We start from the raw sequence: 27,792 nt of genomic DNA on the forward strand, positions 1-27,792 counted from the left end.
TTAGCTGAGAAATGTTTATTTAGAATTAAGTTTATTAATGGTTTTCACTTAAAGAAACCACTCAAAATCACTTTGTTTCTCTGTAATTAACAATATAATCACGGCTTCGGAAGTCTGGTCTGTTGGTAGGCATTTGGCGCTAAAACACTGTTGCTAGCTACATATCACCGAATAAATAGTTAGATTATTTGTTTAATATTTTTACAGCCTTAATACAGACTTTCTTTGATAAAACTAGTTTAATGCGTCATTATTACATTCAAAAATGTCTTTTTGCGCGTTTGAGTAAACTGACGAATTATTTTCAATTTTACAAAACATGTTACAAGTGTGGCAAATATCGCGATCATGGTTTGACGTTTAAAAATGTAACGAATAACTTGTAATGAATTTTTTCCACAAAAATCTCTAGTCTACTATATACAACAAAAATATGTATATAAAAGCTTTCCAGAACATTTGTTCGATTGCTTTTTATTATCAAAAAATTACATCGCTCAAAGTGTTTTGACTCGAGCAACAAGAAATATTTTAAGTAATGGTTTTCACCGAACATTTAATTACAATCCAAAAAAGATACAATTGAGTGGTGTTAAACAAGTAAGCCAACCAATGATGTGAAAAATCGAGCATAAATTGAAAATTTAGTTGACACAAATTGCCGTGTTGAGTTTGTACGCAAGATAGGAGTATGTTTTTAGCCTGTTTTCTAGAAATCGAGGCTTTCTAGTAAATGACCTAAAATATCAAAGCAATACAGTACACTTGATGGAAATTATTGCGGGAGGTAATGTTGCTGATGAAGGAATTTGGGGAATTTCAGCCAGGCTGAAAGTGATATTTCTTCAGTATTTTATTTTTACTGGGGTAAAAGTTTTTGCAAAAGTTCTTTTCTTTATTTCGAGCAAAGTTTAACGATTTCTTGCGGATCGTAAAACAAACTGTGAGTTGTGAATCCAGTCGCAAAAGTTCCATGCCAAGCAGGAGACAGGAAATAAGCACTCCAGAAGCAGGCAAATCTAACATCAGTATGTCAGAGTTGTGTAGTACGGTACTTTCCATATGATCATTTGTCATCTTGGAATGAAGTATTTTTAGCCCACTAACTCTAAAAGCAGGGAACCCAAATTTCAAAATTATCTTTTAAAATGTTACAGTGAAACAAGCCAATTCCTGTGGTGCTGTTTATTTGGCTGTACAGGGTGGTTCTAACTTTTTAGTCCGTGGATGAAAGTCGTAACTTGTGACCATTCAAATGAAATCAAATCTGGAAATATAACTCGTTGCGTTGGATGTAGAAAGAACGTGCTGTTTATGATGCTGTACAAGGTGGGTCCGAGGAAGAAATTCTTAAGTGTCACCATTCAAATGTAAGCTACTGAGTAGTACTTTCCTGTGGTGCTGTTTATTATGCTGTACAAGGTGGGGCCTTGGATGAAATTCTCAAGTGTGACCATTCAAAAGAAAGCTACTGAGCAGTACTTTTACTTGCTGTTGTTCGTTTTTTCAATGTTTTGATGTTTTGTTTTTAAATTCAAACTTGACCACTATAGGAAATACAAGGTTTACAATTGCAGCGCCACAAAGTCGCCTTTCAATTGCTATGTACAATGGCAACATTTCAGCTTGTTGCATGACTACTGTGAGAGCCTGTTATGGCTACAAGAGCGAGATAAGTGTTGGATAAGTGTTTATCGGCACTTTATGCCAACTGCAACGCCATCAAAGCCTTTTCGTATTGACGCTCTAAGCATCAGGCCTTTCTGGTGGTATTGCACAATGTAAAACGTTTCGTTTAACTCGTCTAACAGCAACACTGCGATACACGTGAGCTGAAAGAACGAATCGCACAGTTTAACATGCCCTACAACGGACAATATCGTATTTTACCGTTGCCGCAAATATCGTGAGAGATAAAACTCAGACAGCTCCTCGGCCTTACGTAACGACTGCACCTCAGAAAACTCGAGAAAAAGAAAACTCGTTATACTTGCGTTAGCGACCATCAACAAATTATTGGTTTCTGAGAATAGAAAGATAAGCACCATGTTTACGGCAAACGGCAGAAATGACCACGTGACGACCACGTGATGTTTATTCTTCATTTGCCGCTCGCTGCTTTCAGTTTCTCAGTAAAAATTGGTAATTTTCCGTTATCATCAAAGACCAGAATTATTTTGCACTATTCTCATATATGTACTCATTTTTCCAAGAAAACACAAACGCGAATCTCACGTTTGCCGTTGCTGTAAACGTGGGCTTAATCTATCTGTCTTTTACAATGGGCTTGCACTACATGCGTGTTTGTAATTTAACTCTGAATATAGAAGGCGCATGGAATACTTGTATCAGCTGATGCCGAAGCACGTGTGCCATGTTATTTTCCTAAATGAGTATCGCTACCTCTGACTAACATTCCCAGTTTAGAGAAAAAAAGAACAAATAATATACCGAAATAACTCGCTTCATGAGTAGGGCAGTGCAATAGCCGAATGAGAGCAAACGCCTGTTGACTGGGAAAACAGAAAATTCCCGACTCACGACGAGACTGACCAGCTTAGTAAACTGTTGAATTTAGAGGCAAGCTTGACTTATGTCTGCTGGTATCACGTGACTTCTGAAGTTTGTTAAGAAACTGTGCTTCTTGTTCAAGGAATTCTTCATCCTGGAAAAAGAAAACGAAAGGAATTTGCGACAGTTGTTTTGAGCGTCAAACCATGAAAAGTGTTTGCTTAAAGGGAAGATATCATGTACTGAAAGAATATATATTTCAAGAAAATAAATATGAAAATTCTGTTCACCAAGGTATTGCTCCAAAACCTCAACAACACTGTTTTGCTTTCAGCGGGAAAAATAGGGATCTTGTCGGACAAATGAGACTAGCATCGTAGTATGGATACTTAAGATCACGTGTCACAACCGTTACCTGTCTCGTCACGCAACGCCTCTGCCTCAGAAAAGTTCGTGACGACCCAAAATAACGGCAGCGAAGGAGACTAAGAGCCTGCATTCATTCATAGAACTTGGCATTCATGACACAGACTTACCTTTTCTTTGTCGTGGGACCACTTCCTTAGCGTTCTTTTCAACTCAAGACTGTTTACCAACAAATCAGGAGTCCCTGGAGCAGAAACTGGCAGGGAGCGGTGGGTAGGGATGGCCGTCTCTACTGCTGAAGAATCTGTGATTCCAACACGAAAATGCAATCAAAAACAAAAAACTGAAAATCGTCGGACACATAAAGACTGAAGAGTGCTGGGGATTTGTAATTCTTAGTAAGGGCATTCTTAAAACGGAATGCGCAGAATATCGATTCCCAATCAGAACGGATATTCCGAGATCGGAATGCGATTCTCGAATTACCTGAGAGCCAGTTTATCATGCCCACTGAATTTTACTTCTTCGGTGACTTTTGGCCGGATGCGCGCCTGTCTTAGGTTTTTTTTAAACTTATTTTTGAATGAGCAATCGATATTCTGCTAACTCTGCACGCTATTTTACTTCCTCTCTGACGAGACTAAACTGAGAAAATACCTGGGAAGGGGTGGGTGGAGGAGATCACCATCTTGATACCAAGGGTTCATTGTAGAGTGAGGAATAGCGGGATTTCCGCAATTGAAAATATATTGCTGCATATTCTGTGTTCAAGAGCGTCAAAACTAGCACGCAAAACCAAGCCAAGGCAGCCTATGTTGCGTTAACATATAAGTTTGACATTCCCGGCAATAGCTTTTTTATAATTAAAAACTGGATAATTGTATAATGCAATGCCGGGCATTCGATTGGCTTAGCGGCCATGGTATATGAGCCATTATACCATGTCCGAGAAATAGCGACCATTAAATTGTCTTCTGGTTGTTCTTGCAAAGCGAAATCAGCGAGATCTAGCAATATTTCTTGATTGTATTTAATATAACAATTATTCCACTCACGCTTGTTGGATATGAAATGACTGTAGCTAACTCGGCTATAAGTTCTAAACTAAAGTTGGGTACGAGCAGTTCAAATATATTGGGACTTATCTCATGAACAAAGGCCCTCTAAAGTCTGCAAAGGTGGCCGACAAGGCCCTCAAAACAATAGGCACTAATAAGCCAATTTCTGGAAAAATCCTTTAAAAAAAGGGCTGGAGAGGGAGGGAGAGTAGAAATACTTCTTGTTGCTTTATGCCGGATTCATAGAGATCCTCTAAGTTAAAATCAATCTTAGTATTGTTTTTTTAATACCGAGATTTTGTACTCAAACAATAATTAGGACCCATCTTATTCTAAAATACGCCTTGACTCCTATCCCGTGTAAAGCGTCAGCAGGTTTGGTAACAGTATTTACCTGCAGCATGCGTGTGTTCAGTGGGACTGCTTCGCCGTCCGTCGCACTGCCAACATCGCCCCGTCTGTTTGTCTTTCTCCAGTAAACGCCGCTCATGCGCAATAGCAAGACGGTCCTGTCAACATTGACAGAATGATAAATGCAATTTAATTTTGATTGCTATTAAAGTCAGTGAAGTACTTCAACGAGTAACAAATAAATTGGGCTTATACCAAAACCTTCAGTTTTTCGTTTTCAAAGTTGATGTCTTTCTCGCTTTCAAAGTTGATGTCTTTCTCGCTTTCAAAGTTGATGTCTCTCTCGCTCTTTAACCACACAACAAGGCTGTGGCCCATTGCTGAAGTGAAATCTACGAAGAGGACATCCTCCCTTTGAAAGTAGGGACCTTCAGATTTGATTACGAGACGAGATTGAGTACGAGTACCACTTTTCAAATCTAGTTTGTGTGGTTAAGATAACCGCTTGTCACACCAATCTTGTTTCTAGGGTCTCCTTACCTACTGGTAAACAACTTGTGTGAAATTTGAAAGTCGTACTCGCACTCAATCTTGAACTCGTGCTCAGATCTGAAGGTCTTTAATAATTACTGTGGACCGTTTTCCCACTGTAAGCAACAAAGGGGTCCTTAGAAAGCAACAACAAATGCGCCCTTTGCATGCTTAGGCATATGGTGCAAAATCCGCAAGCCCAAAACAGGGACGAGCACGCACTACCGCCGTGGGATGTATGATTTCCAGTTAAGAAAAAAAAGAAGAAGAATAATGATCGTATTACTTGTGCCAGCTGTCGTTCCTTCTCTTGTACCACCAGTAACATTCCCTCAGCTTCCGCCCGCTGACTCTCAGCATTCACTCGCACACGTTCCGCTAGTTCCAGGGCCTGCTCGCCCTCATCACGCACCCGAGCAGCATCCTGGGTAGGCACAAAAGCGCGAAGGTTAGTATTTTGTTAGTGTTACTCACACATACAAGTGCATCAGTTGTAGCTGTTGCTGGGGAAAGCCGGTAAAGGCGATTCACAGTAAAAGATAGTGGTGGTTTACCACAGACTAAACGATTTTGAAAACTCTGGTCTAAAATTATCCGTCGAGAACAATGTGTACCGGTTGAAATTCGCGTTCGGAAGGAGCAGAAGCATGCTTACGGAAAACGGCAGAAATGACCACGTGACCCTGTTTATCCTTCAATTACCGCTCGCTGTTTTCAGTTTCTTAGTATAATTGAGTAGTTTTGAGTTAACATCAAAAGTCAGAATTATTTTGCACTATTGTCATCTATGTACTAATTTTTCAAGAAAACATAAACGCGAATCACACGTTGTGAACGCGATTCTAAATTTCTCTGTTGTAAAAGGACTATAATTGGTCTAAAACTCATTTTCTGGATGGAAATAATAAAAAAAAAAGACAAAGAAAATTCGGACATTTTTTGGTAAATGGTATTCAGTCGGTAAAACAGTGACTTACCGAGCACAGTTCTTCAATCTCATGCGACCTCTTCTGTACTTCAAGACCCAGTTTCCCAATCCTGTCTCTTTCGTCATCAAATCCACTCCGCTGCCGCTCATATTCTTGCTTCTCTCTCCTCAGTCTCTCCTCTTCTTGCTTCAGCTGAGCCTCCCGTGCACTAAGGGCAGCGGAGTCTTCCTTAATCCTTACAGCAGTCGCTCCCAGGTCTGCCTCAGCCTAAGTGAACGGGAAAAGGACTTTGCACAAGACGTAAATAACACCGAGAAATTTAAAAAAAGGAAGGAAAACATTTGACCATAAAAAACACCAAACCAGACAACAGGGCACAAGATGAATAAGGTTTAGTCCAATAGTGTCCAATCTGGTTTCTGAAATAATTACCACCACCCCCTCCCCCCTCATAAATGTGATGCTAGTCTACTACCGATCCCTCCCTCCCTCCCCTGGCATTTTGCATCTTGTCAGGGTTTCCTTGCGGGTCCCAGAACCTATTTATACATCGGGGTAAAGAGGGACATTGTGTAGTTACGTTGCTTGTCGAAGGAACCAATAAGACAGGATGCAGAGGCCGGGGTGCTTACCATTTACGTGGAAAACCCGGAAATTCCAGTTGGAAAATCAAATGGTACGCATCATTCCATTTGGAGTACTACTGAAATTATGGGCTTCTGGTCAAAGTGATGCATTTTTATTACTCCTTTTGGGATTTACAGCTGATATTCATACATGTTAACCATCTTCTGTTGAGACAAGCTAAATCATTTTCGTATTTATGCCGAAAATTTCCATCCGGGTGGTTTGGGTAAATGGTATGCACCCCGGTTCTCGAACCATTGACCCTCCATCTTAATGTATATAATCATGAGTTAGAAAATCGTAATGGCAACCTTAAGTCGCAACCCATATCAATTATTTTACAATTGTTATCAATCTCGGCGGTCAATAGTGTTACAAAACACAGCCACAGTTTACCCGCCGACCTCTCCTATAGTGAGCTTGGGCCGCCTGTTTCATTTAACAGCCCAAAATAGTAAAAAAAAAAATATTGGGTACTCTTAGTAGGTTTGAGAGAAACTCCCAGCCAGATCTAACTGAAACAACGATTTTGCACCCACAAATGTATTGATGTACTGTACCTGCACGCTCGTCTCAGTCTTCAACTTCTCCCTGCTGATCAGGTCTCTGTGAGCCGAGGAGAGCTGGGCCCGTTCCGTAGCTAGCGTCCTTCTTTCCTCTTGAATTTGACCCATTGTGGTTCTCTGTTCTCGCACCAGATCGTCACGGGCACGCTGAACCTAAACACACAAAAAACGATAATGCTGGACATTTGAGAATGAATACTTCTCGGATAGTTCTGATTGACTGTCGAATCAACTATCGGTACATGCTTTTTTGTTTATGTCGTTTGCTAAGCTATTTAATAAGTTCAAATTCACGTGAAATATGCTATAATAGTCGAGGGCAATCGTGCGTGCGTTTTCTCCATTTGGTAGAATTATCGTTCATTTTGACCCAAGAAAAATGTGGTGGTTCTTGTTACCTAATTTACGGAGCCAACGTTTCCCAAAACTATCAGAGCCCTAGTATAAATTCCGGACTAAAAAACACATGCAGTTGGCGAGAAAGTCTTCAGCTGTAACTGAGTGATCCGTATCCCTTCTAGTCCAGTGGACATGAAACTCAGAAGGATTTACTAAAGGAAGGATTTAGACCGTACAACTTTTGCTTACGACTGTCGCATGCTAGAGCGCGCTGCTCGCTTTACAACTCTCGCCACTCAACATTGCCAAAAGCTACGATTGTCGTAGGATTTAAAACTATTCCTATTCAACAGTAGAAATGATCGCTTTTTGAGTAAACCTCTGACTTTTTTCCACGATGCAAGTTCGAATGTGAATTTCAAAAATTTTCTGTCAATATTTTATTACATCCTTGCCGCGTGTTCACAGCTCAGCGTCTACAATGAAATGACTGGCGGCTTGAGCAGACCAAGGCTATTATGATAGTGTGGCCGCTGGTGAAAAGCAAGTGTCATTATATTCCAGATACGTTTCAAAGCCAGGGCGTAAATGAATTACAGTAAAAACCCGCGTGTAAGAACCTAGAAAATTAAGAACCTCCTGCCAGAAATTTGCTACTTTAATACCCCAAAATATAAGAACCTGTTTAGCCAAAAAAATTCCAACAGGTTCTTATATGCGGGGTTAAACCAAAAAGGTTGTCTTTAGAGATCAAAAAATTGCACAGTGAAACTAAAAATGCACAATGTATGTTAAATGTGAACTGTTGTTATAAAACAATTTGGCTACAATTAAAAGAATGTATCATTTGTATGTAATCTAAGTCTTGGTTTCAGTGTTCCATGCCTGTATCATCTTTATTTTTTTGAAACTGGTTTGTTCTTGATTATAAGCATTTATTCTATAAAATACTGTAACAGTTTATAATGAAGAACAAACCATATAATTATACTACAGTATTTTCTACTCCGTAAAAATTAAGAACCTAATTAAGAACCTACTTAGCCTAAAATGCCAGTAAGTACCCCAAAATATAAGAACCTGTTTTGCCAAACTCTAAAAAAGTAGGTTCTTACACGCGGGTTTTTACTGTATTTAAAGGAGGTGGAGTCAAGAGGTGTGGTTCCCTCCAAATCTTCTTAAGTTTACCATTCCATTTGCCGCCTCAGCTTTTCTCTGGTTTTACACCTGAGACCCCTATCTTTTCTATAACACTATCACTTAGCATTACCTCTGCTCTTTGTGCAGACAGTTGTTCCATGGTGATCCGCCGCTCGTCCTCCAGTGCCGCCTGCATGGCTTTCAGTCGAGACTCCTCCTGTGACAAACGCCATCTCTCTTGATCCACTTGGCGCGACTGCTCGCGCATGTGCAGTTCCATCTTTGCGACTAGGCCTGTGTGATAGAGAACGTGCCTGAGACCGTTGTAAACTCTATTTCCCTTTCCGAAGTTTAAATGGAGACTGGGGACGAGATTTTAAATTTTCATTTAATCAGAAATTGGAGTCCATCACAAGAAAGATCACATCAAAATTAGTCAGTTTACCAAGTTGGAGGTTCTATCGTTAGTTGTAACCATTTAGAAGGCTTTCAAAAATCGGGAAAATAAGAGACTACATGGATTTGGAGTCGCCATCTCAGAATTAGAGACATTTGTATGGAAATTGGGTGACCTTTGACAGGTCACAGCCTGGTTACTACGCAATGAAATACAACCAAACTTGGCAAACGTACTGATGTTTATGTGATATTTCTTGCGATGTGGTTCATTTCTTTATACATATGACGCAATTTGAACAATGTGTAAATTAATTAGGACCCAGTTGCTTTACGAACTTTGGAACGGGCAACTTATTTGTGCACAAGTCACCCATGTATAAACGGAGAAGGGGAAAGGAGGCCACTCAGAAACATTCTTGATTGCCTCGTCTTTGAGAAAGATTCGATATTAGAAGATAATGCATTCCCGATTTGTTATCTATTTTGTGTATTTTTGGGTTTTTGATCTCCTCACAAGGAGCTGGCCATTATATATCATAGGTTAGATTTGAAGTTAAGAACCACTACTACTAAGCTATAAGGCGATAAGGAATACGGCCTTGTGTAAACCTCATAACGTGTCCAAGGTCAGTTTGAGATATGGGAACAAGTGTTGACCGAAAGGCACTCGGTCACTTACCTTGTAACCTCGTCCTCTCCTCATCATTTTCCGACTGCTGCCTTAGTAACCTCTCCTGTAATTGTTTCAGGTACTCGTCCCGGGCCCTTGCCGACAGCTCCCGCTCTTCAAGACCGCTCTTATGCGTTACTTCGATCTTCTGACGTAAGGTACTTACTTCACGAGTCGAAGTCAACACTTGATCCATGAGGGACTGCAGCGACTTGGTGTGCGCATGCGCGCTAGTAGCCGCTGACACCTCCTGTTCCTTGAGCCTTCTCAATTGCGCAATCTCCTCGTCGTGTTCTTGCCGAAGTTGGTCCAAAGCTCTCCGGTGAATGTCTTTTAAAGATGCTATCTCATTGTTTTTCGCTGTCTCTAGAATTGAGATTTTCCGGTTGTTTGATGCTTGTAGATCAGCTTTTTCCGTTTCAAGGTTTTTGAACTTTTCGCTGTTTTGGGCGATGATGAGATCGGTCTCCTCCTTCAGCCTTTGTTCGCGTCGCTGGAAAGATTCCTCCAAGGTCTTCAAATGAGATCTTGTGAAACGATAAAGCGAAAATTAATCAATGAATCAGACAATGGAAAACATGGTCCTTCACTTGGATAGCTGAACAACAATTTTCTTGAGAGAGAGATGTATTCATCAGTCAGGAATACGGCATACTCGGGAAAAGATATCATTTCTACCAAAAGGAGTCAAACCTATGATCTTCCGATTATTAGTTCGGATGCTCTACCACTAAGCTACAGGAGACTCGTGGGAGCTAAGGCCATTAAACTAAGTTATTGTGGCAATCATCCTACATACTCCTAAGATTCGAATGTCGATGCGTGACATATACGTAATGAAAGAAAAGTGATGATATGCTTTTGGCTTGATGATCAAGGTTGCGTTCGATTGAGCGTATTCCGGAATAAGAATAAGCGGAATAGCTGTTAGATTTCTCTTTTTAAGTAAATTTGAGAAGACATTTCTGCAAACTTTCGTTAACATATGATAATTTAAGAGCGATTTTGTACTCCAGTAACTCCAAAAACCTCTTATGAGGGATTTCCTGCCATCCTTTTATGTATTCCTATTACGGAATAGGGTCAATCGAACACACCCTAAATGAAAACGATGTATCTATCACACCCCAAGCATACTCGAAAAAAATGCGACTTCCCCCAACAATTTTCTTACAGTAGTTTATCTAATGCTATCCTTCAGCTTAGAGAGGGTTGAAAAATCTCATGGCCTTACTGGTGAGACATATCGATATTAGCCAGTTCATCCTTGTGCCTCGTTTTCAGCGACTCGATCGTAGTCAACAGCTGCTCTCGCTCAAGCTCTAAACGACGAACCTGAAGGCAGAATAGAACCTGTAAAACTACCTTGCAGAGTTAAAAACTCAACACTAACAGTTGCAGAGTTAAAAGTTACTGACCTAATCTGTTAATTTCAAAGAATCCAAGTCGTCAGTTTTGTAACACCTTTTCAGTCTTCTCAAATTTTAATTTGATTTTTGGCTATCCTTTGAATACTTTCAGTTTTTTCTTGTGGTATTTGGCTTTTTATTTTTTTTTCAAGGCTCCATTCTCTAGTCACATTTAAAACGTTCACAGCGGTCAACCATGGAGCGCATGTGCAATTCTTCCGAAAACTTTGCCAAGATTGGTGAAGTCCTCTAAAGTATAAAAACATACGACCGTTTCTGAAAACTGAAGTTTTGAACATGGTATCTCTATAAATACCGGACTCACTGTGGTCACACGGGGTGATAAATTAGAAAAGCAAGAAGTAACCAAGTGACCATGTTTATCCTTCATTTGCCGCTCACTGTTTTCAGTTTCTCAATAAAATTAAGTAGTTTTGCGTCAGCATGAAAGACCAGAATTGTTTTGTACTAATCTCAGCTGTGTACTAATTACTTAAAGAAAATATACACGCGAAACTCACGTTTGTCGTTTGCCGTAAAAGCGATTCTAAATCTCTCTATTGACGCATTTGGTGGCGACTTTATAAAGTAATTACCCTGGGCCCAGTTGTTCGAAAGGCGATGAACGCTAATCCTCGATTAAAAGTTAACTGAGGTTTGTATCTTGCTCGTTAAAAACGTTTTTAAAAGCTGATATTTAGCTTAAGGTAAAGAGAAGTCTAAGTCAAAACTGAAGGACAAAAATCTTTTGGAAAAATTCTTATTGATTAGTAATTAAACTCGGATCGAACTTCACGTTAAACCAGGACTGGATTAGCTTAATCGGGCTTTGAACAACCGGTTAAAAATTAACCGAGGTTCTTATCTCGCTCGTTAAAAAATGTTTTCAAAAGCTAATTTTGGGCTAATGGTAAAGAAAAGTCGTAAGTCATAACTTACAGACAAAAATCTTTGGAAGTATCTTTATTGAGTAGTAATTAAAATTGAGTCAAAGTTCTTTTTAATCGGGGATTAAGTTAATCGGGCTTTGAACAACCGGGCCCTGGAGTTTAGGGGGACAGGTTGCAAGAACAATGCATCATGTAAGAACACAAACTGATCATGTATCATCAAGCATCGTGTAATGAGGCACATCACACCCGTAAGGCCTCTCACCTTTCCTTCTAACTCTGACACTTTACTCGCGGCATCCAACTCCTTCCTCTGCTTGATGCCTTCCATCTCCTGAACTCTCTTCATCAGTTCCTTCACCTCCTCTTCTAGCTGGGTCTTTTGCTGTTCCTGGTGCTCGCTTGCCACCTGATACTCCATCAAACGACTTTGCTGTACCTCGCTCTCAGCTTTCAGTTTCGTCATTTCCAGCCTCTCCAGCGACGACGGTTGAGGGATGTGGGGCGAGTGTTGAACGATCTGGAACGACGGTTGAGGGGTCTGGGGTGGGGGTTGGAATCCAGCAGGGGACTGGTACTGAGGTTGGTAAGGAAGGGACTGGGGCAAGTTCTGGATGGCAGGTGAAGTGAAGGGAGGAGGTTGGTATTGTGGATGATAAGACTGTGGGGTGTAGGGTTGGGCTCCCACTTGCGGCGGAATGTTAGCCTGAGGGGGGATGGGTTGGGTTCCATATGGCTGGTGCGGCTGGGGAGGGCCAGGTTGTGATGAAGTCGACTCAGGGGGTGGAATTGAGGCAGGTGTGGAGGGAGCAATAGTATTCGCCTGTGCAGGGTACTGTGGCGATTTAAACTGTTCTTGCGCTTGAGGTTCTCTTGTAGCGGGACTCTGTCTGTCAACCGCTTGTTGTCCTACTGCTGAACTTGTGTCTTGGTTTATTGATACTTGTCGCTTATCTTGCATACCTCTCTGCCTAATGTCCTCTTTCTCCATGGGATCCCCCTTAGGAGCAGTAGTCTCATTAGGCCCATCCAAGGGTCCTCCCTGTGAGGGACCGTGATCTGGTTTATCCAGTGAGCTCTGCGGAGATGCCTGTTCACGCCACCGTCTCCCTCTTCTGGGGCTGCCTCCTGGAGACTCCCACGGAAACAAGGAAGACCTGGATCAATCAATCAATCAATCAATCAATCAATCAATCAATCAATCAATCAATCAATCAATCAATCAATCAATCAACCAGCCAACCAACCAATCAATCAATCAATCAATCAATCGCTCGATCGATCGATCAATCAATCAATCAATCAATCAATCAATTAATCGATCGATCAATCAATCAATTAATCGATCAATCAATCAATCAATCGATCGATCGACCATCAATCAGTCAATCGATCAACCAATCAACCAATCAATCAATTAATCGATTAACCAGCCAATTGATCAACCTACCAATCGATGGACCGATCAATCAATCAGTTAATCGATCAACCAATCAATCAATCAATTAATTGATCGGTCAATCAATCAAATGGTCCATAAACCGATTATCAATGTATCAATCAGTCAAGCAAGCAGTCAAGCAACCAACCAAATAATCGAAATGTTAATCAACCAACTAACATTGTTCAATTAAAATGTATATTTTTTCAATAAATCCAATCAATCAATCTGTCAGCCAAACAGATGAATGAATCAATAAACGAAGAAAAATAGAGATTTATAACGGTGAACCAGATCTATTTCTACAGTAGCTTTTTCACAAAATTTCGATGACATCTGCCCACCTTCATTAGTGTTATTAATAAATTTTGATCAGCTTTACGCATTCGTGAGGAAGTGCTCTTCGGTCTTCGCTCGTTCACCTCTTCGTAATATTATTTTAGACGAGTTTAACTTTACCGACACATTTAACAAACTTACTTTCCGCCATCAGTAGTTTCTGCCTGTTTGGGTTTCGGTGGTTCTTCAGGTGTGATTCCAAGCATGCGTAGAAACTCATCATTATCCCCCTCCCCCCTGTGCCGGCCGGCTCTTCTAGGTGGTGATGATTGCCTCTCTTGACTGTCCGGGGGACCTAAACACAGGGCAGTGATATAAATGACATTTTTACGATATGCAGTTGTACAAAGCCCACTAGAGATCACGGAGGGAGGTTGAAGTATCACCAAAAGTTAAAACCTTCAACTTCAGATTCTGTTAAATCTGCCTCAACATAACAAAACGTGAATAAGTGAATGAATATCACTGTTATGTACGCAACGTAAGTAGCTGCGAAAAAAGAAAGCCTGAAAAAAAAAAAAAATTCAGTCTTGAACGGGATTCGAGCCCATGACCTCTGCGATGCCTGTGAACAATGCCACCTCTCAGCAGTTTTTTTTTCCGACTTGGAATCCCAGACACGCGCGTGTGTTGCCTTTGTTGTCGGTTTTTATCCTTGCCCCAATGGTTACCCTCCAGGTTTTCCAATTTTGTTATTTTCGTGAAAAGCAGCATTTCCAAATCTCAGTCGGGGGCGAGGGGGGAGGTGGGAAACATTCCAGATGAAACCCCGAATATTGGGCTTTAAAGCTGAGTTGACAAGGTACATTGGCCACTGCAAAGAGATACAAAAGCCAACACTTCGAGCGCTATCCCTTCGTCCGGTCGCAGATGATGCCGGCGTCTGGGGGTCCCTCTCTGAATACGTTTTAGTATTTTCGGCCAGCTGTCTGCACGAACACCAAACCGCGAATTTAACAACATCAAGCACAGCACATGCATTTGTACCTTGTATGTTGGAAGTATCCTTTTTGCTCTCCTTTGGGAGTGGGGTGCTTGTCTTAGGCAAGGCACTACTCTGATTCCGGCCCCCATCGTCATCATCACCAAGACCTAACCAGTCTCCCCCGCCACGTGCATTTGGTTTTGACCCTAATAAGAAAAGTACGGCTTCAGAGAGGAATTCTTTCCCCAGTTAAAAAGTGAAAGTCTCATGGGATAAGCAATTGCTCTGCTGAAACGTAGCCGAAATAGTGAGAAAATGATGTTACAAGCGACGATTCGTAACGACGATTTTTTTAACACGACAAAGTTGCGCGAAAAGTTCCAGTTGTGTAACAAGTTTCTGTCGACGAACTTCTGCATGTTCCGAAGTCTGGAAGCTGATTCAAAAACTTACAGCGCGCTGGTAGCGTCCAAATTGGGCTAAAAATTACACAGATCCACTCACCAATGTCGTACTATATAGCATCAAATTTTTGCGCAATATTGTTGCGCCAAAAATTGTCGTCGTGTATAACAATGGCAATGTCGCAACTGAATAGTGACCCTTAGAATAGAATTTTACTCATCGTAACTTTACAGGGGAAATCTTCACACGACTAGGGACTCAAAACTGCCGAAAGCGACTTGATAGCATCATTTCTCCATCCCAGCATTCTAAGATTAGTTTGTTGGTATCCATTAATACACTGTGGTGGATAGAGAACTTTGGAGGGAATTTTTTGTTTTAATGCAGCAAGCTTGCAGCAACACGATGCAGAGACCAAACTCTAAACACCCACCTTCTGAGCGAAAGGTCCGTTTGAAGCGGTAACCACAAAACTACCACCTCGCCACTGGGCATACAAAACGCACACGCCTATTGATTAGAAACAAGTTCCACTTTTGCCGGAAAATAAAGTTCATCATTTTTCAAAGATTATTTGCTGACTAATCTATACTGTGTAAGCACCTGATTTGACGTTCTTGTAAAGAAGAATATAGGAGATATGGCCATGGGATTCATTTTTGTATCACAATAGTAAACTACCTGAAGCTGGAGGTGTCTTCTCTGCTCTTGGTGATTTCTCCGATTGTACATCCTTTGTTGGTTCAGGTTTGACTTCTGCTACATAAAAATACAAGCAAATACATGGGTGCGCGGCTTTTTAACACCAAAACCAAACTAATTACACTCGCCAATCAAAACAGCACAAATAACAAACGAACCAATCAGAACTCGAAGTAATAATTATACATGTAACCGGCGTCAAGCGCGGGAAAACGCGTGGAAGCAAGTCACGATTTGTTTAGGTTTTGCTTCTCATTGGCTGAGAAAGTGGCGCGAGTTTTGCTTACCAATAAGAGAGCGTAGTAAAGCATAACCAATTACTTTCGACACTTGTTGAAAACCGCTCTAACTCGCAACTGAGCAGGGATATCTAGTTAAACGTGAGAAGAGAATTTCGTGTGGACACACATGTAACTTACATTGCTTCGTTGCTTAATTAGACAACAACATTAACGAAGAAATTTGGATTTTCTAAAGCTTTTGGAAAATTTCTAACAATTGGGGGAAGGTTGAAATGAATTAAGATGGAAGAAATTAACGTCATCTTTTGGATTAAGTTTCCCACGTCACGTAAACCGTAAGGTAGCTTTTATACCAGTACACCTGATAAAAGGCTAGAAATATTAAAAAAAAAAAAAATCTAACTAAAATCGAACCTCTATAAAGCAGTCAATCTCGGGGAAATGGCAAGTGGTAGCCAGCTTTGAAAAAGGGGAGTAAGGTGGGCATACGTTCATTTATGAGATCAGTTGGGGGGGCACTGTAAGCTAGCGCGCTGAATCACACATGCCCTGATGGAAGCTAATTCTACACGTCAAGTTTGCCATTTTGTTTCTCACAAAATGAAACTCTCATCCTAATGGAGCAGTAATAAATCAGGACTTCTTAAAGGTAAAAGCTCTAAGAAAGAATTTCGCAATAATTTGGATAACATTATAAGTTATTTTTTGTATCTCTGTATACTTTCTCATATTTTTCTGATAAAAGTACTGGGGGGAAGTTATTAAAATATCAAGAAAATTCATCTTGGGTGATCATATCCTTAATTCTCATGACCTCAGGGGTTGAATAAGCATTGATGTTACAAGGAGAAATTTGATGCTGATCACTGTTAGGGCTTAAAGGGTTAATGGATGTTCGACTGTAATTCGCACTCACCACTGTCCTTTGTTTCCCGTCTAACCGGCCTATTCCCTGAAGGGGGTTTCTTCTCATCACCCACAAACGACCCACTGCTATTTGCGTCTCCGTCATCTCTTCTCGGTTGCCTTCTGTTGGATCGTTCACTGGGAGCAGTGGAGGGTCGATCATTTCCAAACAATTCATCATCCAGGCCAAGTTCATCAGAAAACCTCACAGACCGTTTGGTGGAGCCGGGGGCAGTGTCTGGTCGGGCCAGACCTCCCCGGCTGCGTGACTGGCCACTAGCGGCTGCAGAGGGCGTGTAACCACCAAATTGGAAGGAATCTTCAGAGGTGGGGCTTGAAACTACGAGAAAAAATATCACAAATTAATAGCAAGAAAAAATGGGCCTGGCAAAGTTTTTTCCCCTCATTTTAGGTTCTGTACATCTTCCATGCATAGTGTACCGGTATGCAAGAAATGTTAAGTGTGCATGGAAGAAGTTGAGGTATGTAATTTTAAAGATAGCGCATCTTTTTTTCTCCTGTTTGGACTTCTGTCCACACTGCTAAACGACGTTCTCGACCACTAAAAACTGACCTTTTTGAAAACGTTGTGCAGAGTGAAAACAGAGAGGGCAGTAATGTGGGCATGCTCCATCATGTATTTTGCATTAAGAGGTTAGGGAGCATTTTAGTGTGAACAGGGAAAAAAAAACGACAAAAAACAAAGGTGTGGCAGGGATTAGTGATTATCCGTATTAGTGAGGATGAGACCTCAGGTTGACCCAAAGATCTGGGGCCAGTTGCATTAGACTTGACGTTGAGTAACTGCTAATGAAGGTAATCCTGTGATGGACCACTGGGTTGCATATTTGCTGAACAAAATAATGAACTCTTAACGTGAATTCTTGTCATTGTTTTTGCACTGAGCTAATGGCCCTGTCAGTTTATTACCTAATAATTATTCACTCCAAAGTGACTGACTCTGATATTACTTTTGCTTTCTCTCCTCGAGCGCACATTGAATACGAGATGATAGATAGCCAATGAGGGACTACACACCTAGTTGGCTATGATTGTCTCCTATGCAGCTAACACTAGTCTAAAGTGGAATAATATTATTTTATACAAAACAGCCACGAAATATCGCCAATTCTTGCTGCTTCAGTTATACATGTATATTCTTTTCCCTCTGATGGGTACACTTAGCTAGACTGCAAGCAGTCCCTTCCTGGATAGTCGAGAGGTCAAGCAAAATAGCCGAGCACGAAAAAACTGGAGCGGACGAGCGGAGGGGGGCTTGGGAAGAGGCGGGAAAAAGGGGAAAGGAAAACGTTTATTTTTCCTCGCTCCAGTCTCGCTGGGCTGCAAGCGCACCCTCTCGACCAACCAGAAAGGGACTGCTTGCAGTCTAACATTTAGCAGACTTGTGGGACATGGTATCCTGGCTGCTAAGCCAATCAAAACTTTAGAATTGTATTATCCAATGATCCAGTTTGTAATAATAAGTAATTTATGTAAAAGATGTGTCACCTTTCTTGCTTGCTGCAGCAGACCCTGCGTTTGATTTGGTGCTAATATTGGCCATGAAGTCGTCCAGTGATTTAGGCACTTGTTTCTTTGGTTCATCTTTATCCTTTTTACCCAGTAGCTCACTAAATCGAGATTGTCTTGAAGGACTTTCACTCCTGTCCTCTGGTTTGTATAAGAATGCAAATGCATCAACAGCTCAGTGAAATCATTGTACAAGCCTGTCACGACTAACGCTAACCTTAGGAATGGCACAGCCGTAATTAATTTGGGGAGTGATTGCAAAAAAGTTATAGTTGCAACTCAGTTCTCCGTGTAGATGTACCCAGATGTAGTTGGTACCTCTGAATGGCAAGAGAAGAATGTTAAATTATTGTACTTCTCCTATGTCCTTCTCCTATGCAGTCGTTGTCAGGTTCACGAAATGCTTTTCACTACTAGTAGGGAGAAGCCTTTCATGACGACCCTAATAACGGTTGCGTAGAAGACTACTTTGAGAGTTGATTGGAAAATAAGGTCTAAGGTCTTTTCGCTATCAGTAGGGAGAAGCCTTCCGTGACGACCCTAATAACGGCTGCGTAGAAGAGTACTTTCAAAATTGAGAGTTGATTGGTAAATAATGTCTATTAAATGATTACATGCAACCACAAGTTCCTTTCATTTACGGTGTCACTTGCATGGTTCTGGTTAACAATGAGTAGTACTTTGAAAGCCCCCTGCCCCTCAAAATTTCTGGTAATTCTCCACGGGTGAGAATTGGAAATTTTCCTGGAACCACATAATCTGGTTTTGTCCAAACGACCCAGATATCTCCACCAGACTGGTGTTCAGCACTGGATGTAAAACAAAGGCCCTGGCACCGTTCTGGGCATGGATAGCACAGAGAGACGAATAGGTTAGCTATGCACTATAACAGACTGTGGCATTTGAGAAAATTTGAAGAAAACCAACTTCACCTTCTGAAACAAATACTGACTTGCATGATGTATTTCCGCTTTTCAACAAGACTGTACCTGGATCTGGTAAATCATTGTCATCACCAAAAATATCCCCAGAGGAGCCTTGACTGTTCCGTCTGCTGGTACGCTCCGGCTTCTTTATGGGGGGAGGGGAGGGTGAATCTCTTGGTGTTTTGTCAGAGTCATCCAGGCCTGGTAGATCTTCATCTGAATCAAAATTGATCTCATCTTTGCTTGGTTTTGTTTTTTGTGCTTAAAAGACAAATTAATGTAAAGTCAATATGAGATTTTTTAAATTAGAAAAATATCATAGCCAAATACTGTATCTTCTGCCTCTGTAGCATAAGTGTGTCAACTTTTGAGTTCGCCAATGAAATACTATCCAATCAACTTAATCATTGAAAGCTATTCGTAAAATTTTCAATAGAACTGTTAACATTATTCTCTATAACCTGGTGGTTCTAATATTTGCCTGGGTAACGACTAATTGATACCTTAAAACCTTCTAGTGGAAATTGAGCGCATGATGTCTCAGCTTTGTTACTTACATGTAGGATGCTTTCGATCAGCAGTATTCCGGAATAATAAGAAATGGAATAGCCTCTAGATATCTCATTTTAGGTCAATGTGTGAAAACATATCTTCAAAATTCTGCTTGAACACACTGATATTCAAGACCCATTAATTGTATTCTGATAATTACAAATTTTAAAACCTTTCACAAAGGATTTTAGTAATCATGAAATATTACCAATCAAATGCAGCCTTAATAATTAATGATCATGCCTACATGTCGAGTTATCCAAAAGTACCAACCCCCAAAAGTAACAATAAATTATTAGTAGTACAGTATAAAAGGCTGCTAAACTGAAAGTAACTTAGATTGCCACTGACTGTGTAAATTTAACAGTAAAATTTAATGTAATACCGGTAGACGCTCGGTTCCCTCTGCTTCGAGGGGTACCCTGAGGAGACCCCACATCTTCCCCCCTGCTGTCTAGTTTAGACTCTGGTGAACCAGGAGGAGAAGCTGGACTTTTATCATCAACTTTGACTCCCCTGATAGCTGGCTGATGCTCTGGTGTGGCAGGGGGGGATGGTGAACTCGTTCGCTCCTGGTTGGCTGGTCGACGTCCTCTTGAAGACTTTGGCCTTTCTTCAGTTGAATCTTACAAAATGTTAAAAGACACATGTAATCAAGCAGAATTCAGATAACATAGTTCTTCCAATGTACAGTCATTGTTGATCATACAGTATGGACATTGTAAAATAATAAAGATGCGTAACCTGTGCAAACACATAAAAGGAGGTTTCGGAAGAATTTGAATGAACACTTTCAATTTCTCCTAAACAAGACTGTTCAGCAGTGTTTGGAAGTGGCTATGGTGTAATCATTACTTTGCATCATACCGGTGTTTACCTACAGTTAAGATATTGATCCAACATGTTTATGCAACAAGTCAGAGAATACACCAGATAATCAAACTTTCCCAAATTGTACCTCATTTGCATTGATTTAATCAATTAAGTGACTGTGTTACACACGATTTCATACCATTCGATCTTCAATCACAAAATAATAAAACAGCAAAATTTCATATTACACATTGGAAGCTACTAAGTAGCTTTCAATGTGTAATATGCTGTTATGTACTGTAGTTGTATTTCAATACAACTCTACACTAACCCCTTATAAACAACTACAGACTAGATCAATTCCAAAGTAATAATGAGTGAATGCACCTTGACTGGATATTCCTGATGTGCTGGTTTTCTTTGCAGTTGAAGATTTTTTAGGTTTTGGTTTAGCATCAAGATTGTCATCTTCATCAGACAACAGACCTGCTAATGGGTCATCTTCATCAAACTCTGAAAAATCAATGTCGACATACATGAATGGAGAGAATGCCTAGTATAATTATAGTGGGCATATCGCATACAATAATCTCAGAGGGTTCCACTTACAGTTGAAGGGATTGGGGCATACTTAAGGGCCATGCTGAACTTTCGGTTGATTTGTGGTTTTTATCAAAACTGTGACCAAATTTTGGGGAAAACGGGCTTAGGTTTCTCAAAATTTGAGAAAAATTAATGATCTGTCATAGGCCACATGCCAAAACCTGGGGCAATCTGATCAATGAAGAAAACAGTAAAAGTCCCAAAGTGTAGAAGTTTAGAGTTTGACTATAAAGCTATAAAGCCAGCACCTTTGCCCACAGTTTCTCATTGGGGGTTCTGAGGGCTAAATTGGCTAAGATTGGAACTCATGACCTACTGCACTGTAGTCCAGGCAAAACTACCAACTGAGATAACCAATTCAGTGTCAGGCAGTCCCAATTGGATAAGTCATGATGGAGTTGCCTTAAGCTACTGCTGCATGTACACACCTCCAAAATCAAACTTTTTCCTTGGTTTTTGTCCTTCCTTGTGCTTGGCAGCTCCAGTGTCTTGTTTGGTGTCTGTTTTCCCTGAATTCTCAGCAGCTAACGTAAAGTAATTTAAAGAAATTATTTGCTTGCCTCCAACCACCAGTCCTTAAATACTGACAGCAAACAGAGGCTGATTATGTAAATTCCAGCCACACATACATTAACCAATGTGTCTAGAACAATCTAAGATAACAAGGGAACAAACATTTTGCATTGTGAACATTTTTGGTTGGACGTGATAATGATGATGATGATAGTGAAGACAACAAGTTAAGGATGATAATGATGACGATGGTATTGTACTATATGATCATGATTATAAAAGATGCTGATACTGATGCCAATGCTGATGTTTGCTGGTAGTGATGACAAATATGACGACAACAGCAACGATGGTAATGATGTAGGTGGTGATGAAGGAAAATAAAATTAAACTGGCTAGAGTTTGGAAAAATGTTAAACCAAAAACAAATTGAAACCATGATCACTTAGGTCCCAGTTGTTAAAAGGGTGGATTCAAATGCTATACAGTGGATAAACCATTGAGTGGAAGATAAAAATTTATGTAGTACTCAGATAGGAGTACATTATTTTATCAGCCTGAGGGCTACCATTAAGATTTCCATAAGCAGGCTTTACAAAGAAAACAGCTGGTCACAGGTCTAACCTTCTTGTTGTCTGTCAGCTGTTTTCAAACTCTGAGTTAAGCCGGCAATCTTCACTGCACAATTGCCGGTCATGGTAGTCAGCATCCTCTGAGACCCAGCAGCAGTCAGTCAGGGGGTGGGGAAAGTGGCACAATGCCTGTTCTTGAAAGCTTTCATTGCTCCATTTCCTGACGCCCCCTGACCGACTGACCCTTGGTCTCCAAGGATGGCTGACTAGTAAGCTGCCAGCTACAAACGACAAACTGATCTTATCAGCTGGGTGGTAACTTATTTACTGGATAAACAGGAAATACAGGATCCAGAACCCTTATGGGTGTACCTTTTGCTGATGAGGCAGACACTGTTGACTTGGTTGGTTCTGGAGAAATGCTTCTTGGTGTGGTGTTGCTTCCTGATTTAGCAGAGTCCCTAGCAGGAGATGATTTACTGTCATTCTTTGCCCTGTCCTTTGAGTCTGACGGTGTCTTCGCAGGCTTGGAGGATTTGCTTGGTGTGGCCTTCCTTCCAAGTGATCCTCCAAAGAGGTCAGATTCCATGTCATCTAAACCCTGTGGCAGATTGATAGAAATAAACTTTAAATTGTTGTAATATTTTAATTTATATTTCTCAGTGCATGAGTGGGAGAAATAATATTTATCCTGTAAAATCATGTAATCTGTCTTGATTAGTTCTGGCAATGTATCGAGTTGTTAGATCTTGCCTGCAAACCCAGGTGGATTTGTTGTGTGATTGCTTGCAAGACCTGGGCCTTGTATTCTTGAAGAAAAATTAATAAATTTAAATGTTATTCACTGGCTTAGGTCAGTCTGTACTGGAAAAACTGTGCCCTCTGTCTTGAGTACAGCCCTCAGCCCAAGACCTCGCACACAGTTTTTCCCAATATGGACTGCCAGTCCAGTAAATAACATTATAATTAAATAATCATGCATAATTATTGATGGAACATCAGTATTTAGAAATCAGAAGGAATTAACAAAATTAAATGTTGTGTCTTCTAAAACTGACAACATTAATTTTGGTAGACTATACTCACTGCCAAGCTGTTGGCCATTTTCTTGGCATCTGCTTCAGAGAATGACTGTTAAAAAACATACACAATTTGACAAACCTTAGTGATGACACACCAATAAATAGATTTGCATTATTTTTGGGATGTCATAACCTCATTACCTACATGTAAGAATGCTTTCCATTGTCAGAACTGTCTGGTTGGACCTGTCAGTTTGTTAACAGAATGGGTCATTTTCAAGGCATTGTTCTACAAAATTTTGAAACTTGAAAATCCCATAAAATGGTATGCAATATTTTGAATAAAAACCAAAGGACTAGCATAGTCAACCAGGCCTTCAAATTTCTGCATTTCCTTTGTGAACTGTCAAGTTTGGCCAGCCAGTTCTCACAAACGGAAAGCTTCCTTAGTTTCTATTCTCCATGACTAACATGATTTCACTTCAAAATAAATTATACAATCATCTGGTACATACATGTAGTTATACGGCTGAATGTAAAAATATATACGTACTAAGTATTTTCTAGATGAGTGTGGCTGATTGGAAATTCATTTGGTTACACAAAACGTTCCATGAATATTTCAATCTTTTTCTTTTTATTACCTCGTCATCATCTTCATCATCAAACCCTTCTCCAGCCATCTGTGCCAAACTGCTGTAAAAATCTTCATCTGTGGCACTATGACAAACAAACATTGAACTGCTGTTAAATTTGACCACTGTTTTACCAGCTACTAAATGTTATACAGTAGAACCCTACTTTAACACACAACCACTTAAAATATATGTAGGGGCACCTTGTTTTTACGGACAGTTTTCTAGGTCCCACACCATTCCTTTTTTTTTTTGGAAACCCACTTGATAAGGGCTAGCTCTGTAATATGTATTAATATTTTTTCCAGTCCCAATGGTGTCTATAAAAATGGGGTTTGACTGCAAATTTGCTTTGCAAATCCTTGCCAACTTTAACGAACTCGGTCCTAGCATTTATATTTATTTTCTGAAGAGAGAGAAAAACAAGAGACTGCAGAGAATTGACAGAACCAACATTTAACTCAACATAAGAAGGCAGGGCCAAGGATCAAATCTTAAGCCATTAATTACAAGAATTCAGCAATTTTCTAACAATGGCTTTGTATTCCAAAGAGTAATAACTTATCAAGGTGCCTAAAGAGAAAATGTATCATTCTATATTTTAGGGTGGGTCATACAATGAATTCACGATGTCTGAATGATTGCTGTACTTATTTATTGTCAGACACTGAAGCATATCACTATTAAGGTGATGTGCTTCTGTCAGACATTAATATCTAACTTGTCATGTACAGGCACATGCGCATCTAAACCTATGTGTAGTTATGTTGAATCTGAATTGTGTGTACTTGTAACTCCACGCTTTATTAATTTTTGTACTGCCACATACCCTGAAGTTAGAGATCCTTTCTTCTTCAGAGCCTCGAAATATGGAAAGAAAATAAGGAAAGAAAAATGTCAATGTCAGCATACTCTACTAAAATTTTGAAAACAATGAAAATAATATTGTTTTAATCTACTGTTGTAAATTATATAATCATTGTAAAAACTTACTGATTTTCCTGTAGTACCCTTTGATTTTGTTTGTGGCTGGGAACTCGCACCAAAGATGTCATCTAAACAATAAGAAAAATTGAGATGGTTGCAAATATGAGAAAACATTAATTATGGGAAATTTTGTTCAATCAAGAAATATGCAGACAGTACAGCTATTAAATTATTGAAGTTTGTCATATGATTGAAACTTTGTCTCTGGTGACGTGTTTTTATTCTTATCATAATGGAGCCACATTGAGATACTGAACAATGATTGTTTCAAACTTATTATATTATTTTTGTACACACTCCTTATCTCTGAAATGACCCTGAAACATTGTTACCTTACCAACATCTAAAAATATCTCATTTGCGCTTCTAGAAAATACCCATACTCCCCCCAGTGGAAGGGTATTGGAAATTCGATGTTTCTCATTAAAAGATAACAAACTAAAGGCAAACTTTTTCTGAATTGTTTTCAAAGGGTGGATGTCCATAGACTAAATGGACACCTTCCTGGCTAAAACCTTGCTTAAGAAATAACAACAAATTATAAAAAAACTAGCTTCAGTACTGAACACACCCTATATGCAGTGTGCATGTATACCGGAAGGTCACCTTGATCATGTGTCCAAGGATATCCCAGTATTAATGTGGGATGGGATCAAGGATTTATCTGGAAAGGCACCTGTGGATCCTAATTGAAGGGGTGCGTGGAATAAGGCCCTAAGTGACTTTTGATGTAATGTCAAATCTCCTTTTGTTTCACAAACAAATACAATGAAATTTGGAAGGAGAATCTAGCTTTTTATCAGTAGTCACTTAGGGCTTTTTTCCAGGCACCCCTTCAATTGCCCACTTTCATTCTTAGAAAATTCACTTGAGAACCATGCCTTCAGGGCCAGTTGTTCAAAGCCCGATTAAGCTAATCCTGGGTTAACGTGAACTTTGATTCAAGTTTAATTACTAATCAATGAAGACTATTCAAAAAGATTTTTGTTTCAGTTTTGACTTACACTTTTCTTTAAGACTCTACCGTAGCTTAAAATTAGCTTTCAAAAACATTTTAATGAACAAGATGAAAACCTCAGTTAAAATTTGGGGATAAGCACAAATCGGCTTTTGAACAACTGGACCCAAAACACCATTTTTCAAATTCTAGCTACAAGCCTGCCAAAGATACACAGGTCTGCAGCTGTTGATGAGTGCCCCACATGTCTCATTTGCCTGATTTTCTTGGCCAAGCTTGGAAATTATAAACCAATTAAACAAGTAAGTACTTAGCTCACCATCATTACCACCACTCAGAATGGAGTCTAAATCAAGATCCAAAGTTGCTCTGTTTGATGCTGCAAAATTAAAAACATGCAACATAATCAGTCTATGCTGGCAGTCACTGAAAGCAAAGCCAGTGTCTATATTGATCAAAGAAGGGAGTGTGCTAATGTGGCTAAAATGTAATTTAGGCAAAGTTAACCTTGAAGCAATGCTGGCCAGCGGTTTTTGTCCCCAGGTGGTGCGGGGGGCCTTGGCCTTTTGCAAGGGCACCTCGTGACCCATACATGCAATCGCTTGCTTGCAGCCTTTCGCAAAGAGTCATTCACTCAGTAGTTTCGCTAGCTTGCACTTGCTCGCTTTGTTGCCCAGCCCACCCTCCCTTGGGCTGTGGTTGGATCGGGTAAGTTGTTTGGTCGGTAAGTATTCCACTGAGGGGTTTTCTCTCAGTGTGACCGTGCCTTGGTGGTGGTGGCCGCTTACAGGGTTGCATTGGATACCTCTTACGGTGCTGTGCATTTCCCGGCTCCACCAACCTCTAGGCACCAACGCCCAAGCTCATCTATTGGTGATGAGTTTAAATCAAACTTGTCACCATCTGGTGGGCACCCTGTGATGGCCTGACAGTAATCACAGTGATCTTTGCTGTTAGCAATAATTGTTCATACATGTGGAGGAACAGTAGTGTAGTGGTTAGCATGTCAGACTATTGATTGGACGGTCAGAAGGAATGTACAGTCAGTGGTTCAAGGTTAGATTGGTATTATCATTACTGTGTTGTTTCCTTTAAAAAAAACTTTGCTGCACATTGTCTCTCTTCAGCCAGGTGCATAAATGGGTACTGGTGACAAGCTGCTGGGGATAACCCTGCGATGGACTAGCATTCCATCCAGGGGGGAGTAGCAATACTCCTAGTCGTTTCATGCTACAGAAAATGGATTCAGCTCCGGCCATGTGAGCAACCTAGGCTCAAGTGTTGCCTTGCAGTGTACCTACTATTGTATGTTCACACACATGTATAGGCAGATACAATAGTCATATACACGTGAATTGCACTCTAAAATATAGTATAATTACTTTTCAGTACACCAAAGACCTTGGATTTTAGAGTATCAATCCAGTATTGACCATGACATGTGAACTGGAAAAGGCCAGAGGCTAGGGTATAAATAACAATAACAATCTTTGTAAAGTCACTGAAAGCCAAATCTACGCGAGTTCCACTGACAACCATTTCTGCTTCAAACGCTTCTGGCCGATATTTTTTCCATGACTCACAGTGTGCAGCGTTCTACCAGTCATTATTACACATTATTTCTGCCTTAATCCTGCATGATTCTCAACAGAAAAAGTGTTTAACAAGCTTGACAAATTTAGCTTACCATTGCGTCCAACGGTCGACTTGCGACCAAATCCTGCCCCAGGGAAAGTATCACCACCCTAGGAACAGTAAGAAAATCTTATCAAAATAACCAAAATCTGTTGATAACGATGTCTTGCGCTTCTGTCTATACAAATAATATGACCCTTACTCTTCTCATCCCATTAAAATCTTCAAATTTTTTCAAAGGGAAATTCCAATCAGACGGTCCGCCATTTTGAAATCGCTGGTAAACAAACGCATGCTCAC

At 40.2% G+C, this 27,792-nt stretch overlaps 1 protein-coding gene across 2 annotated transcripts; it reads right to left on the reverse strand.

Annotated features, from left to right (window-relative positions):
• On the reverse strand, window positions 1–27,788 carry LOC146461051 (uncharacterized). 2 transcript variants are annotated; one of them, XM_085087324.1, is made up of 27 exons: window positions 27,695–27,788; window positions 27,545–27,602; window positions 26,177–26,236; window positions 24,906–24,967; window positions 24,742–24,773; window positions 23,922–23,997; window positions 23,342–23,386; window positions 22,628–22,856; window positions 21,599–21,694; window positions 20,955–21,080; window positions 20,140–20,379; window positions 19,266–19,463; window positions 18,256–18,417; window positions 16,757–17,086; window positions 15,578–15,652; window positions 14,554–14,697; window positions 13,708–13,861; window positions 12,052–12,943; window positions 10,722–10,822; window positions 9,497–10,014; window positions 8,549–8,712; window positions 6,934–7,092; window positions 5,795–6,013; window positions 5,104–5,241; window positions 4,330–4,444; window positions 3,048–3,181; window positions 1–2,665 (listed from the first exon to the last, which is right to left on the reverse strand). In XM_085087324.1, the coding sequence occupies exons 1-27, from the start codon at window positions 27,701–27,703 to the stop codon at window positions 2,558–2,560; spliced, it is 4,644 nt and encodes a 1,547-aa protein (XP_084943450.1). In that variant the 5' UTR covers window positions 27,704–27,788; the 3' UTR covers window positions 1–2,557. The 2 variants fall into 2 exon arrangements, with proteins under 2 accessions (XP_084943450.1, XP_084943449.1); XM_085087323.1 differs by having other exon boundaries at window positions 15,578–15,655.
• Between the last annotated feature and the right edge of the window lie 4 nt (window positions 27,789–27,792).

Source organism: Pavona decussata, unplaced genomic scaffold, assembly GCF_977016875.1.
Source record: "Pavona decussata unplaced genomic scaffold, jaPavDecu1.1 SCAFFOLD_202, whole genome shotgun sequence".
Classification (NCBI taxonomy): Eukaryota; Metazoa; Cnidaria; class Anthozoa; order Scleractinia; family Agariciidae; genus Pavona; species Pavona decussata.